Genomic DNA, 14,482 nt, shown 5'->3' on the forward strand with positions numbered 1-14,482 from the left:
CAAAACAGACTGCCTAAGAACTTTTTTTGAAAAACTCCTGCCCCCTCCCAACCCCCGCTGCCAAAAACCCGCCCAGCATCTCTCCAACCAGTAACTCCATGGGCAGCAATGCAGCCCGTCCAGCGCTCACTCCGCAAAATCCCGAGCCTCGGGGATAAGTGCCATGAGCAGCGGAGCACCCCTTTCCATACTCAGGTGGTGAACACTAACCACAGTGATCACAACCCATATGAAGTCTGTGGAGTCAAGAGGCTGAAAAGTCCCGCCCCATATCCGAACGTTCTCCAATCACAACGCACGCGTGGCGCACGGCGCCGGGAGGGGAGGGCGCCGGCGAAATCCCGTCCCCTGTCCCAGCGCCAGCCAATTGCTGAGCGCTATACGGTGCGCCCTGAGCGCTGGGAAGCTGGCAGCCTTCCGGTCCCTGGACGGAGAGGCGCGAGTCTGGGGGATCCTCAGCGCGTGGGCGCCCGCGGTGTGCGGAGAGATGCCCCGCCGCGGTATCTGTAGTGGACGGAAGGTAAGGAAGTTACGGGTTGGGAACCTGCGTGAGACCAGGCCCGCTGTTATTCCTGGTCACTCTGGAGCCCTCCCCCCACCCCGCGCCAGCCTGTCTCCGCTTCCCTCTCTTCCCCATGGGCCGGGCAGACGGGGCGCTAGGAGTGCGTGGCTGGCCTCAGGCTGGTAGGGATGAGAGGTGGGCGCTGTGTAGACGGTGATCTTTCGCTAGGCTGCGGCAGGTTTGCGGTGAACAGATAGAACAAGCGTTGCGGTTTGCCTCTTCTGAGGTCTGTTTCTTGCCCAGGTGTGCGGACTGAGTCGTCCGCGGGCGGTCGAGGGCGCCTTCCCAGTGGGATGGAAGGGCCTGAAGAATAACCACTGCGTCCGCGGAGGGGAGAGCCACTTCCCTGGGAAGGGGGAGAGGTGACGGAAGTGAGTGAGCAGGAGTTGAATCTGGAACTAGCGTGTGAGATATATTTACCCTCGCTAGAGTTTGGCATTGTCTGTTTTTGACTGTCGTGTAACACTCGAAGACAGCGGTGGATATTGGAATGGATGTGCCCCCCCCCCCCCCCCAAGATATCTCTGTTGCCACGCTTCTCCTTTCTATGCTAAAGTGTTTCTGATTCTTCTATTCCTGGGTCAGTAGGAGAGGAGTCCGAGTCCGAAGCTAACCGTGGCCAAACTGCGTGAACCAACTTACACCACAGTGTCTGGAAATACTACATTAATGATATTTAGATGATTGTAACTGTATTTGTGAGTACATCTTTTCCTCCTCTGAATTGTGTTTGTCTTGGCATTCAAGCCATTACCTTTGTAAGCTGTTTCTAAGTTCCTTGCTCAGAAACATGCTTATCTCATCATACTAAAACAAAATTTTGAAAAGCAAACACTGTGCTTCCTTTTTTTTTTTCCTCCAAGAGAGAGCATTCCAGTAGTGGGGAGGACCAGAGGGAGGGGAGAGAGAGTGTTTTAAGGGGGCTCCATGCCTAGCGCAGAGCCCATGGTGTGTGTGTGCGCAGGGGGAGGGGTGTTAGGGGCTTGATCTCATGACCGTGAGATTATTGCCTGAGTGAAAAATCAACAGCTGGGCTTAACTGACTAAGCCACCCAGATGTCTCTAAGTGCCTTCTTTTTGACTCCTCCTCCTTTAAAGAAAACAAGAAAGAAAGAAAGAAAGAAAAAGAAAGAAAGAAAAGAAACTCCTTGAAAAAAATAGTCCATATATACTGGTTCAACTTCCTTATCATTATGTTTCTTTGCTTCTGGAATATAATTGATTGTCAGACACTGTGAATATTGTAACTGATCATAAAGGAAGAAAAGAAACCTATGTCAGACATACCTATTGATTGTAAGACACATTCCAATTCCAGAAATATTCAAATGTGAAAAGAAATCAAGGAATTACATGAACTTGTTAACTCATGGTCACTGTAGCATTTCACACATTTATCACTTTCTTTTAATTCTTCTTGGGGTGGGGGGCAAGTATCCCAGACTGTTCCTCTCCTCATTCTCTCTCTGTCTTGCATCTGCTCATTTACTTCTCTTTAAAGATTTGTTTTTACATAGAGAGGAGATTATGAGTGCATGAGGTGGGGTCAGGGGCAGGAGGAGAGGGAAAGAATCTTAAGCAGACTCCCCACTGAGAGGAGAGCTGAACTCTGGGCTCAATCTCATAACCCTGAGATCATGACCTGAGCCAGAATCAAGAGTTGGATGCTCAACTGAGCCGCCACCTAGGCACCCCATATTTACTTCTCTTTACTCTTTCTCTGTCATGTCCTTTTTTTTGATCTTGTGCTTTTTCTCACTTTACAGATTTGTTCTCTGCAATCTTATAGATTTATGTTAGTTGTCTCTGCTATATAGCTGACTTTTCCTTGAGCTCAGTTTAAACTCTGTGTATTATGAGGTCATCAATTGCATATTCTTAGTCCACTAAGCCCTCACTGTTTCTTCTGGGTTGTGTTGGTCTCAGCCTATTCATAGTGATGCTTGGCTAGGAGTGCCTGAGGCACCTTGCCTGGCTGCCACATTACTTGTAGCAATCCATTTCCTCCAACCAGAGCCACTGTTGTGGCTGAACAGACCCTGTGGTTATTATGATTGCAGGATGTACTTCAACAAAAACCCATCAAGGAACTTTGAAGAATGAGATTTATTACTCAGGTCTTGGAAGGTATATTGCACACCCAAGGGCCATGCTGCAAGGCTGAGGGAGTCTGAGGGAGAAGGAGACAAGAGAACCTGGGGTCTGCCTTTATTATATTCTGAGAGTGATGTATATAGGGTTTTTGGAGCTTCGTTCTTTATTGGCTAATTTAAAGCCCAAGAGTGGGAATTAGGGTACCAGAAGAAAGAAGCTGGGTCACTCAGATGGTCAGTTATATAGGTTATCAAGGGTTTTTTTGACAGAGGGACCTTTATGAGGAGGGATGGCTTAATTCCTTATCATGCTGATTTGCTAGTAATTGTCATGTAACTGGTGCTATATTTATTCAAGATGGACATCTTCTGGAATGGATGCCTTGGCAACCAAAAAAAAATTTTTTTTTAAAGATTTTATTTATTTATTTCCAGACAGAGATCACAAGTAGGCAGAGAGGCAGGCAGAGAGAGAGAGAGAGAGAGAGGAGGAAGCAGGCTCTCCGCGGAGCAGACAGTCTGATGCGGGGCTTGATCCCAGGACCCTGGGATCATGACCTGAGCCGAAGGCAGGGGCTTTAACCCACTGAGCCACCCAGGCGCCCCGGCAACCAAAAATTTAATTTCAGGTGTTAAATATAACTTAGAAATCTTAGTTTTTGAATTGAGACTCAGTTCTGCCCTCTTTATTCTATAAGTTTGCAAGAATTTATGAGTTTTGCTTTTCAATAATTGTATTAGTGATCTATTCCTGTTTAGTGAATTGTCTCAAAACTGAAGCAGCTTAAAACAAATGCTTATGTTTTCATATAGTTTCTGAAGGTCAGAAATCTGGGAATTGCTCACCAGGCTGGTTCCAGCTCAGGGTCTTCTACAAGTTGCTGTCAAATAAAGGGTCAATAAGGCTGTAGGATCCACTTCCAAATTCACCCATGTGTTTGTTGGCAAGTGTCAGTTCCTTGCCTCTTCCATAGGGCTGTTCTTACAACATGGCAACTGACTTTCTGAAGAGAAAGAGAGAGGGATGGACTAAGGAAGAGGCCCTGGTGTCTTTTATAACAGTGTCAGAAGTGACATATCATCTCTTCCACCCTAGGTCAGGTCCATGCTTGGAGTGTTTTTGTGGTACCAGCCATGTAACATGTTCCTGTTCCATCTTCTGAGATGATTTTCCCTTAGAGACACCACTTTAATTATATTCTTATTCCTTTGCTTACGCATCGTTTTACTTCTTATTGACTATATAATCATTTACTTTGGACTTAATCTGTGCTAAAAGCCTTATACGTATTAACTCATTTAATTCAACAATCCTATTAAACAGGTTCTATTAGTCTTATTCTATGGACAAGAAAATGGAGGCATAGCAGAGAAGTTAAGTAATATGCCCAAGGTTACAAAGACCTTGCTTTTGTTAAGGCTCTCATAGCCTGTTATTCACAGCTTCCACAGTGTGGCCATACCTTATTCCTTAACTTTACAGCTTTGTTCATTATTTATCATTTAGGTAAAATAAATGATTGTTTTCACTGTATTTTCTTGCTTCTTGGTATTTGCTCATGTTCTTGGTTTGGAGTAATACCATTTCTTTCATTTCTGCTTATTGGAACTTTGGTCATTTGTCAAGGTCCATTTCAAATCTCACCTTTTTCCGATCATCCCAGTTGTAAGTAAACTTTATTCTGTATTCCTTTGTAACTTTGTCTGTATCAGAGCTTCAGGTCTTATATTAGGTTTATTTGTACCTATCCTAATGATGTGGCATTTTTAATTATGCCTTCACCCCAGTTCCCATATGTAATGCTTATACATATTAAGTACTTAATAAATATCTAATGAATGAATGGAAGGGCTACTAGTTCAGAATATTTGCAAGTATCTAGCTCTGAAGAAACATAGGGAAATAATGTAGAAGACTTGGGTACCAGCCTCAGGTCTGCAAATAACTAATTCTGTGATTTTGGACAAGCCACAGAGATCTTTCTGAAATCTTAAGATGACAGTTGATATGGTCATGGACTAAAGTGGTAGAATTGGTAATGGTGTTGGGAGAGGACTGAACTGATACATTATAAAAGGGAGATGAGATAGGCACCAGGAATTCAAAGATGAAGAGGGGAGAATTAGTGGTGTCTCAGAAGTTGAACTTCTGAAAAACAGAGAGGTTGAGGAGAATTAGTTGGTTCTTACTTGATGTTAGGATGTACAGATATGTGAAACTTCAGTTCCAGGGAGAGATTGGAGCAGGCAGTTTCTCAAAGGCTAGGGAGTATTTTAGTTTTTTGCTCCCTCCTGCCTTAGGCCCCTTCGCTCGTTACCTCGTTCTTTTTTCCTTTGTGCTTTGTGTTCCCTTTCCTTGCTAAAAGCCAGGAATGACCACAAATACTCTCTTTCTGTCCCAGTTACTTACCTTTTGGGATTTCCTGGTCTTCCCCTTTACTCACAGTCCCTTTTGCCTCCTCAGGCTGACTTATAGCTCTCCCTGTTCTCTCCACTCTTTCCCCATTGAAGGAGAAAACTATCTTGGCAAGATTCTCAAAGGGAGGAAAGGCAAATTATATCTTCCTGATGACACCCTCCTTGCTTAATTTTTTGGGTTCTCATCAAAAAACTTCCTTTATTTCTGGTGCTTCTTGCATAATGGCAAGGGTATGATGGTAGGTATTAAATATAATGTATATGTCAGTTTGAACTGATGAGTACATAGGGCTACATTTCAGGTGAAAAGTGTTTCTCAGGAAAGGGAAACATTTTGCTTTTTTGAAGCAGAAGGGGTGGAGCCAATGTAGAAAATAAGGACCCTTTGCTAGAAAGATTGGATTCTGTTACAGAAGGGGCTTAGTTTTGGAGACTGGGAACATTTTTCTTTTGAGACCATAGGGAAGGGGTATATAGCAGATTTTAACCTTGGGGAAGATGTGATGACATGAATTACGATAGTGACATGGAGAGATCTAAAGAGAAGTGTGGGTATGGAATTGGTGTATGTATGTGTTTGTATGTGTGTGTAAGTAGAGGACTAGGGAATGATTAAGAGTGTTTACCAGCATTGCCCAGGAACATGTAATAAGAAAATAGGAAGGAGGTTCTCATTCTGGAGTCTTTTTACAGTAGCCCTGTGGATTGGTGATTGGTAAAGTGAATTGGTAGAAAGGAAGGAGCCTTAATGCTTGAAAAGCAATACTGTAGTTGTTGGCCATAGAGTGGAGAATGGTAGGGGAGACATCATGATTGGGAGCAAGCTAGTGACTGATAAAATGAATGGGCTTGAGACTTAAAAATGTCCTAGTGAATTCCCAGATACTCAGAGAATCCCAAGTACCAGTCAGAAACTCAGCCAGTGGTACCTTCTTTGTGTAGAAGGTGCACATTATAGTAATTGTTAGGCACTTTTGTTAAGATGAGATAATGCAGAGTTAGTGGCTAGAATCCTTATTTCTGTAATTGAACATACATGGGGGGAAATAATGACATGTTGCTTACTAGCTCTCTGATTACATTTCTAGGTTGTAGCTCTTTTGTCTTGAAAATGGAACTGATACCTATCTTTCAGCATCAGTATGATGATTAAATGATGAGAATGCTTGAAATGATATACTGAACACACAAGCCCTCAATATTTGCAGTAGTAAGAGCAGTTAATAAGAAAACGCCATGATAATGAAAGGATTTCTATCTAAGAACAAACCTATTGTACATCCTCTATTACTTTGCCTCTAGATTTCCCTGGAATTACTTCTTTCAACTTGCTGAAGAAGGACTAGGAGTCTTAGTTTTAAAGTTCTTCAGTGATGGTGAGAGATTGTCTTGTAGTTATTTTTGTAGGAATACCTTAAGATTCCAATTTTAGCCCTTGATAATCTCATAGGATGATTTACTGGTGGCTGTATTCAGAATTAGACTACTTAGTATTGACATCTTAGTCTACATCATCCTTAAATAGAAGGGAAAGAGAGCTAACATTTATTGTTAAATACTTCACATATATACCTCATTTAAGGGAGAAGGTGTTCTTTCTTTTTAATCAATAATATATGCCTACAAATAAGGTAAAATAGAACAATAAAGTTTCTCCTGAAAACCAGCAATCCGTACCCTATTCTTTCCTGTATGTAATTCTGTCCCTGAGAAGCAATTACTTTTTAAAATTGAGATAGCTGTAGAATTACATACAGTTGTAAAGAATAATAGAGATCTCCTGTATCCTTCACCCAGTTTACTCCAATAGCAACATGTGCAAAACTGTAAAACAACATCACTACAGATATATTGACATTAATACAATCCAATTATATTGAACAAATTTCCCTATACCTGTCCGTGTTCAGTTCTATACATTTTTACACATGTATAGGGCCATGTATTCACCATTACTAGAGATACTGCACAGTTCCATTAGCACAGGGATCCCTTTAATAATCATACCCACTCCCTTCCAGTAACTCTCACCACTAACACCTGGTAGTCACTAATCTGTTCACCATTTTAAGCATTGCATTGTTTCAGAAATGTTATAGAGATGGAATTTTGTGGTTTGTAATCTTCTGGATTCATTCTCTCTCTCTCTCTCTTCTTTTTTTCACTCAGCCTAATTCTCTGGAGATTAATCCAAGTTGTTGTGTATCAGTTTTTTCATTTTATTGCTCAGTAATATTCCATGAAATGAATTTACTACAGGTTGGCTCAACATTTTACTTGTTGAAGGACCTCCAGGCTGTTTCCAGTTTGGGCTATTATGAGTAAAGCTGCTATGAACAGTTGTGTACAGATTTTTATTTGAACATAGGTTTTCTTTTTTCTAAGATAAATGCCCAGGAATGTAATTGTTGGGTCATATGGTATTTGGATGTTTAAGTGTTTGTTTGTTTGTTTTTTAAAAGATTTTATTTATTTATTTGACAGATCACAAGTAGGCAGAGAGAGAGATGGCTCGATCCCAGCACCTTAGGCTCAATCCTAGGACCCTGGGATCATGACCTGAGCTGAAGAGAGAGGCTTTAACCTATTGAGCCACACAGGCACCCTGTGGATGTTTAGTTTTATTTCTTTAAGATTGTATTTTTTTTTTAAAGATTTTATTCATGAGATAGAGAGTGAGCACTTGACCAGCAGAAGCAGGGGGAGCAACAGGCAGAGGGAGAAGTAGGCTCCCTGCTGAGCAAGGAGCCTGATATGGGACTCCATCCTGGGACTCCAGGATCATGACCTGAGCCAAAGGCAGATGCTTAACCAACTGAATCACCCAGGTGCTCCATGAAGATTTATTTCTAAGAGTTTTATAGTTTTAGCTTTTTTATTTAAAATTGTGGTTAACTTTGAGTTAATTTTTGTGTGTGTGGTGTTGTCCCAGCACCATTAGTTGAAAGATTATTCTTTTTCCACTCTATTTTATTGGCTTTTTAAAAAAATTCAGTTGACCATAAATGTAAGAGTTTATTTCTTGACTATGAATTCTCTTCCATTGATGTATGTGCTATCTTTATGCCAGTACCATACTTTCTTAATTATTGTAGCTTGTGAAGTCCTTACTTTTTTTAAAGTTTCAAGAGTATTAAAATTGTTCTGGGTTCCTTGACTTTCCATGTGAATAATAACATTAGCTTGTCAACTTCTGCAAACAGCCATCTGGGGTTTTTATTGGATTAAGTCTGTAAATAGGAGAGTATTGTCATCTTAATATCAGTTTTCCAGGGTACCTGGGTGGATCAGTTGGTTGTGTCTGACTTGATTTTGGCTCAGGTCATGATCTCAGGGTCATGAGATTGAGACCATGGTCAGGCTCCATGCTAGGAGTGGAGCTTGGTTAAGATTCTCTCTCTGTCTCTCTCTCTCTCTCTCTCTCTTCCCCTCTCCCTGCACTCTCACTCTCTCTCTCAAAAAAGATTAAGTTTCCCTTTTCCAGTCCATGAACATGGGCTGTCTTTCTGTTTTATTTAGATCTTTAATTTCTTTCAACTGTATTTTGTAGTTTTCACTGTGAAAGTCTTGCCCCTTCTTGGTTACATGTATTCCTTAAGTATTTTATTCCTTTTTGTACTATTAGTGCAATTTTTTTTTTTAGGTTTTATTTATTTATTTATTTTTAAAGATTTTATTCATTTATTTGACCCAGAGGGAGATCACAAGTAGGCAGAGAGGCAGGCAGAGAGAGAAGGGGAAGCAGGCTCCCTGCTGAGCAGAGAGCCCGATGTGGGGCTTGATCCCAGGACCCTGAGATCATGACCTAAGCCGAAGGCAGAGGCTTTAACCCACTGAGCCACCCAGGTGCCCCTATTAGCACAATTTTTAAAAAATGCATTTATGTATTGGTCATTGTTTATATGTATAAATACCATTGATTTTTTATATTGAGGTTGTATTTTGCAAATTTTTATATTGAGGTTGTATTATGCTGAACTCTTATTTTTCTGAGGTTTATAAATTTTTATTAAGCTAATGTTTAGTCAACAAATTCATTTGTATCAAACACAAACCAAAAACCTATATCATGAGACAGTTTAAATATTCAGGGTGAATATAGGACTTAAAGTGTCCCTTTTTAAGAACAATGCATCTAGACTGTTTAATCTATGAAATTATCTTTGATTATAAAACCAAAGCAAAAACTGACATTTAAAAAAGGAAAATGTTAGTTTCAAAGTCAGTGACTCTTTCCCTTATTTCAAAAATATAGAATTTTTAAAAAAATGTTAATTAGAAAGGTTAAATAAATACACACACCTTAACTAAACAAAGTCGAAAAACCTCATCTATAGATCTAAAATGAATCCATGCAGATTTATAAAAATCAGTCTACCTCCTTGCCTTTCTTATTATTTTATATTTTTTCTAATATGTATTTAACAAAATAATATGCTTTCAGGACATATAACACATAAAGCAAGATCATTTTTATCAGTAATTTAAAGGAGAAAAAGATCCCTAAGGTATAACCCCACAGAGAAGCAAAGCACACTCTGAAGTGGAGAGTGATTTTGATGTTTGTTTGTTTGTTTGTTTGTTTGTTTTTTAATGATGTTCTCAAAGTAGAAATGTGTGACTTTACTTAAACACTAAAATAATAGGCTATTGGGGCTACTGGCTGGCTTAGTTGAAAGAGCATGCATCTCTTGATCTTGGGGTCATGAGCTTGAGCCCCACACTGGGTGTAGAGATTATTTTAAAAAAAAAAAAACTTAAAAAGAATAAAATTGGCTGCCTAATTAATCTGGGCAGTAAGGAAAGAAGGATGGGGCAGGAAGTAAGAGCTGGGATGAAAGAGATTAAACTGCTAAGAAGGTAATCTGTCATGTCTTGAGTTTCTCTTTTGACTTCTCACCAAGTATAAGGCAAAAAGAAACAAACAAACCCCAAAAACCTACTCATTACCAGCCAGGGTCAATAAAAAATAAAATGGAAAAACTTATCCACTGCTATGTTCCACTAATGTTTTACCTATAAAAATAGGAGGAAATTTAGTGAGAACTATACTTTCAGATCAAGTGTGTTAAAGACAATTATATTTTAAGTTAATCCTTTAACTATAAGTAATATTCCATTCTAAAAGATTGGTCTGAGAAGGGAGAAAGTAGGTAACTATTTTAAGCTCCATATAAATTGAATCTTTTTACTCATTTATCTTTCAAATATAAAAATGTTGTAAGTTATCATTTCCTCTTTAATCTAAAATCCCATGCAAAAAGAATCAAGTCTCACCTATAACATAGATGTAGAAACAAGCAAAAAAAAAAAAAAAAAAAAAAAGAAAGAAAAGAAAAAAAAATGAATTAAGTGATGTATAAGTTATGCTATTTCATAATGGGAGCTAAGTTAGACCTATTTCTTTAGTTATTAGTGTGTCAGTGAAGTTATTAAATACTAAACCAGTCATATCTTCCACATATATGAAGTTGGAAGGGGAAGCACTTCATCAAAATTTTTAAAATTAAAATTTCATAATCCTTTTTGAGGGATTCCTTAAATTTTGTTTTTCAACTTTTAAAAAATTTTTATATTTAAATTCAGTTTAGTTAACAGATAGTGTATTATTAGTTTCAGGGGTAGAGTCACAACTGATACGATTCATCAGATGCATGTAACACCCAGTGCTCATTCCGTCAAGTGCCCTCTTTAATGCCCATCACCCAATTATCCCTTCCCCTCATCCAATCTCTCCTCTGATAACTGTTTCCTATCATTGAGTCTTTTGTGATTTGTGTTCTACTCTGTTTTTATCTTATTTTTTCTTCCCTTCCCGTATGTTCATCAGTTTTATTTCTTAAATTCCACATAAGAGTAATATTCTATCACACACATATGTATATATATTTACATATATTTATGTAGTTTTGATGGCTGAGTAATATTTTATTGTATATTTATTACTCCACATCTTCTTTATTCATTCATCTGTTGATGGACATCTGGGCTCTTTCCATGGTTTGGCTATTGTGGATCTTGCAGCTATAAACATTGAGGTGCATGTGCTCCTTCAAATCACTATGTTTATGCACTTTGGATAAATACCTAGAGTAGTGCTTTTGCTGGATCATAGGGTAACTCTATTTTCAACTTTGCATTCCCACCAACAGCGTAAGAGGGTTCCCCTTTTTCTGCATCCTTACCAACATTTGTTGTTTCCTTTCTTGTTAATTTTAGCCATTCAGACTGGTATGAGGTGGAATCTTATTTTGGTTTTGAGTTGTATTTCCCTGATGCTGAGTGTTGTTGAGCATTTTCTCATGTGGCTGTTGCCATCTTCTTTGGAGAAAGGTCTGTTCATATCTTTTGATGATTTCTTGACTGGACTTTTTGTTTTTTGGGGTGTTGAGTTTGAAAAGTTCTTTTTTTAAGATTTTATTTATTTATATGACAGAGAGAGAGAGCGAGAGAGAGCGAGCATGAGCAGGAGGGAAAGGTAGGGGGAGAAGGAGAAGCAATCTCCCTGCTGAGCAGGGAGCTGATGCAGGACTTGATCCCAGGACTCTGGGTTCATGACCTGAGCCAAAGGCAGATGTTTAACCACTTGAGCCACCAGGTGACCAAGTTCTAGGGCACTAGGCCTTCATCTGATATATCATTTGCAAATATCTTCTCCCATGCCATAGGTTGCCTGTGCTTTTGACCATTTCCTTTGCTATGGAAAAGCTTTTATCCTGATGAAATCCCCGTAGTTCATTTTTGCTTTTGTTTCTCTTAACTTTGGAGACGTCTTGCAAGAAGTTGCTGTGGCTAAAGACAAAGAGATTGCTGAATGTGATTTCCTTCATGTTTTTGGTGGATTTCTCTCTCACATTTAGGTCTTTCATCCATTTCTTTTTTTTTTTTAATTTAATTTGATTTATTTATTTGAGAGAGAGTGAGAGAGAGAGAGCACGAGATGGGAGAAGGTCAGAGGGAGAAGCAGACTCCCCGCTGAGAAGGGAGCCCAATGCAGGACTTGATCCCGGGACTCCGGAATCATGACCCGAGCTGAAGGTGGTCACCCAACCAACTGAGCCACCCAGGTGCCCTGAGGTATTTCATCCATTTCAAATTTATTTTTGTATGGTGTAATAAAAGTGGTCCAGTTTCATTCTTCTGCGTGTTGCTCTCCAGTTTTCCCAACACCATTTGTTGAAAAGACTCTTTTTTTCCATAGGATATTCTTTTCTGCTTTGTCAAAGATTAGTTGACCATAGAGGCGAGGGTTCATTTCTGTGTTTTCTGTTCTGTTCCATTGATCTATATGTCTGTTTTTGTGCTAGTACTATACTGCCTTGATGAGTACATCTTTGTACTATAGCTTGAAGTCCAGGATTATGACACCACCAGCTTTGGCTTTCTTTTTCAATATTCCTATGGCTATTTGGGGTATTTTGTGGTTCCATACAAATTTTAGGGTTATCTGTTTTAGCTTTGTGAAAAAAGTTGATGGTATTTTGATAGGGATTACATTGAATATGTAGATTGGTTTGAGAAGCATAGACATTTTAACAATATTTGTTCTTCCAGTCTAGGAGCACGGAATGTTTTTCCATCTCTGTATCTTCCTCCATTTCTTTCATTAGTGTTCTGTAGTTGCTAGAGTACAGAAATCTCTTTAGTTAGGTTTTTCCTAGGTGTCTTATGGTTTTGGGTGCAATTGTAAATGGGATCAATTCCTTGATTTCTCTTTCTGCTGCTTCATTGTTAGTGTATAGAAATGGAATAGACTTCTGTGAGTTGCTTTTATATCCTTGACTTTGCTGATTTCTTTATAAGTTCTAGAGATGTTTGGGTGGAGTCTTTGGATTTTCTAAATATAGTATCATGTTGTCTGCAAAGAGTGAGAGTTTGACGACTTCTTTGCCAATTCAGATGCCTTTTCTTTTTGTTGTCTGTTTGCTGAGTCTAGGACTTCAGTACTATGTTGGAAAACAGTGGTGAGAGTGGACATCCCTGTTCTGTTATTCCTGATTCAAGGGGAAAACCTCTCAGGTTTTTACCATTGAGGATGATGTTTTCTGTGGGTTTTTCATAGATGACTTTTTATCATATTGAGACATGTCCCCTCTTTCCCTACACTGTGGAGAGCTTCAATCAAGAAAGGAAGCTGTGGAGGAGTCAAGGTGGCGGAGAAGTAGCAGGCTGAGACTACTTCAGCTAGCAGGAGATCAGCTAGATAACTTATCTAAAGATTGCAAACACCTACAAATCCATCGGCAGATCGAAGAGAAGAAGAACAGCAATTCTGGAAACAGAAAAACAACCACTTTCTGAAAGGTAGGACTGGTGGAGAAGTGAATCCAAAGCGACGGGAAGATAGACCCCGGGGGGGCCGGCTCCCGGCAAGCGGCGGAGCAATGGAGCACAAAATCGGGACTTTTAAAAGTCTGTTCCGCTGAGGGACGTCGCTCCAGAGGCTAAACCGGGACGAAGCCCACGCGGGGTCAGCGTGGCCTCAGGTCCCGCAGGGTCACAGAAGGATCGGGGGAGTCTGAGTGTCACAGAGCTTGCGGGTATTGGAACGGGAAAGCCAGCTACAGAGACAGAGCCGTCAGTAAGCTCGCAGCTCGGGCTCACCTTGAACCAGCCGCAGGCCCTGTGAGCTCAGAGCGCGGCTGGAGGTCAGGCAGATGGGAGTAACTGGGCGCTGTTCTCTGAGGGCACACTGAGGAGTGGGGCCAAGGGCTCTCGGCTCCTCCGGGCTGGAGACCAGGAGGCCGCCATTTGTATTCCTGTCCCCCGGAAGTCTACGGAAAGCGCTCAGGGAACAAAAGCTCCTGTAAGCAAACCTAAGCGGAATACTCAGCCCATAGTAAGGGTGGTACAATTCCGCCTGGGGCAAAGATACTTGAGAATCACTACACCAGGCCCCTCCCCTAGAAGATCAACAAGAAATCCAGCCAAGACCAAGTTCACCTAACAAGGAGTGTGGTTTCAATACCAAGGAGAGCAGCAGAATTCCAGAGGAGGAGAAAGCAAAGCACAGAACTCATGGCTTTCTCCCTGTGATTTTTTAAGTCTTCCAGTTAATTTAATTTTTTTTCTTTTTCATTTTTTTTTCTCCTCTTCTGCTAAAATTTTTTTTAACTTTTACCCTTTTCTTTTTTTAAAGTTTTTTAACTAGTTTATCTAATATATATATTTTTTCTTTTTTATATTTTTCTTTATTCGTTTTCTTTTTTTAAAAATTCTTTTCTTTTCTTTTCTTTTTCTTTCTTTTTGAACCTCTATTTATCCCCTTTCTCCTCCATCACGATTTGGGATCTCTTCTGATTTGGTTAAAGCATATTTTCTTTGGGTTGTTGCCACCCTTTTAGTATTTTACTTGCTCCTTCATGTACTCTTATCTGGACAAAATGACAAGGCAGAAAAATTCACCACA

The 14,482-nt window shown here is 40.0% G+C and overlaps 1 protein-coding gene across 3 annotated transcripts in view; it reads left to right on the forward strand.

The window, feature by feature from the left end:
- The first annotated feature begins 367 nt into the window (after window positions 1-367).
- Window positions 368-14,482, forward strand: part of SPIDR (scaffold protein involved in DNA repair) — a 590,033-nt gene continuing 575,918 nt past the window's right edge. For all 3 annotated transcript variants that reach the window (XM_059394553.1, XM_059394557.1, XM_059394556.1), the window contains exon 1: window positions 368-520. In XM_059394553.1, coding sequence (XP_059250536.1) covers window positions 488-520 — 33 coding nt within the window. In that variant the 5' untranslated portion in view covers window positions 368-487. The remainder of the gene's footprint in view (window positions 521-14,482) is intronic.

This window comes from Mustela nigripes, chromosome 3 (genome assembly GCF_022355385.1).
Source record: "Mustela nigripes isolate SB6536 chromosome 3, MUSNIG.SB6536, whole genome shotgun sequence".
NCBI lineage: Eukaryota > Metazoa > Chordata > Mammalia > Carnivora > Mustelidae > Mustela > Mustela nigripes.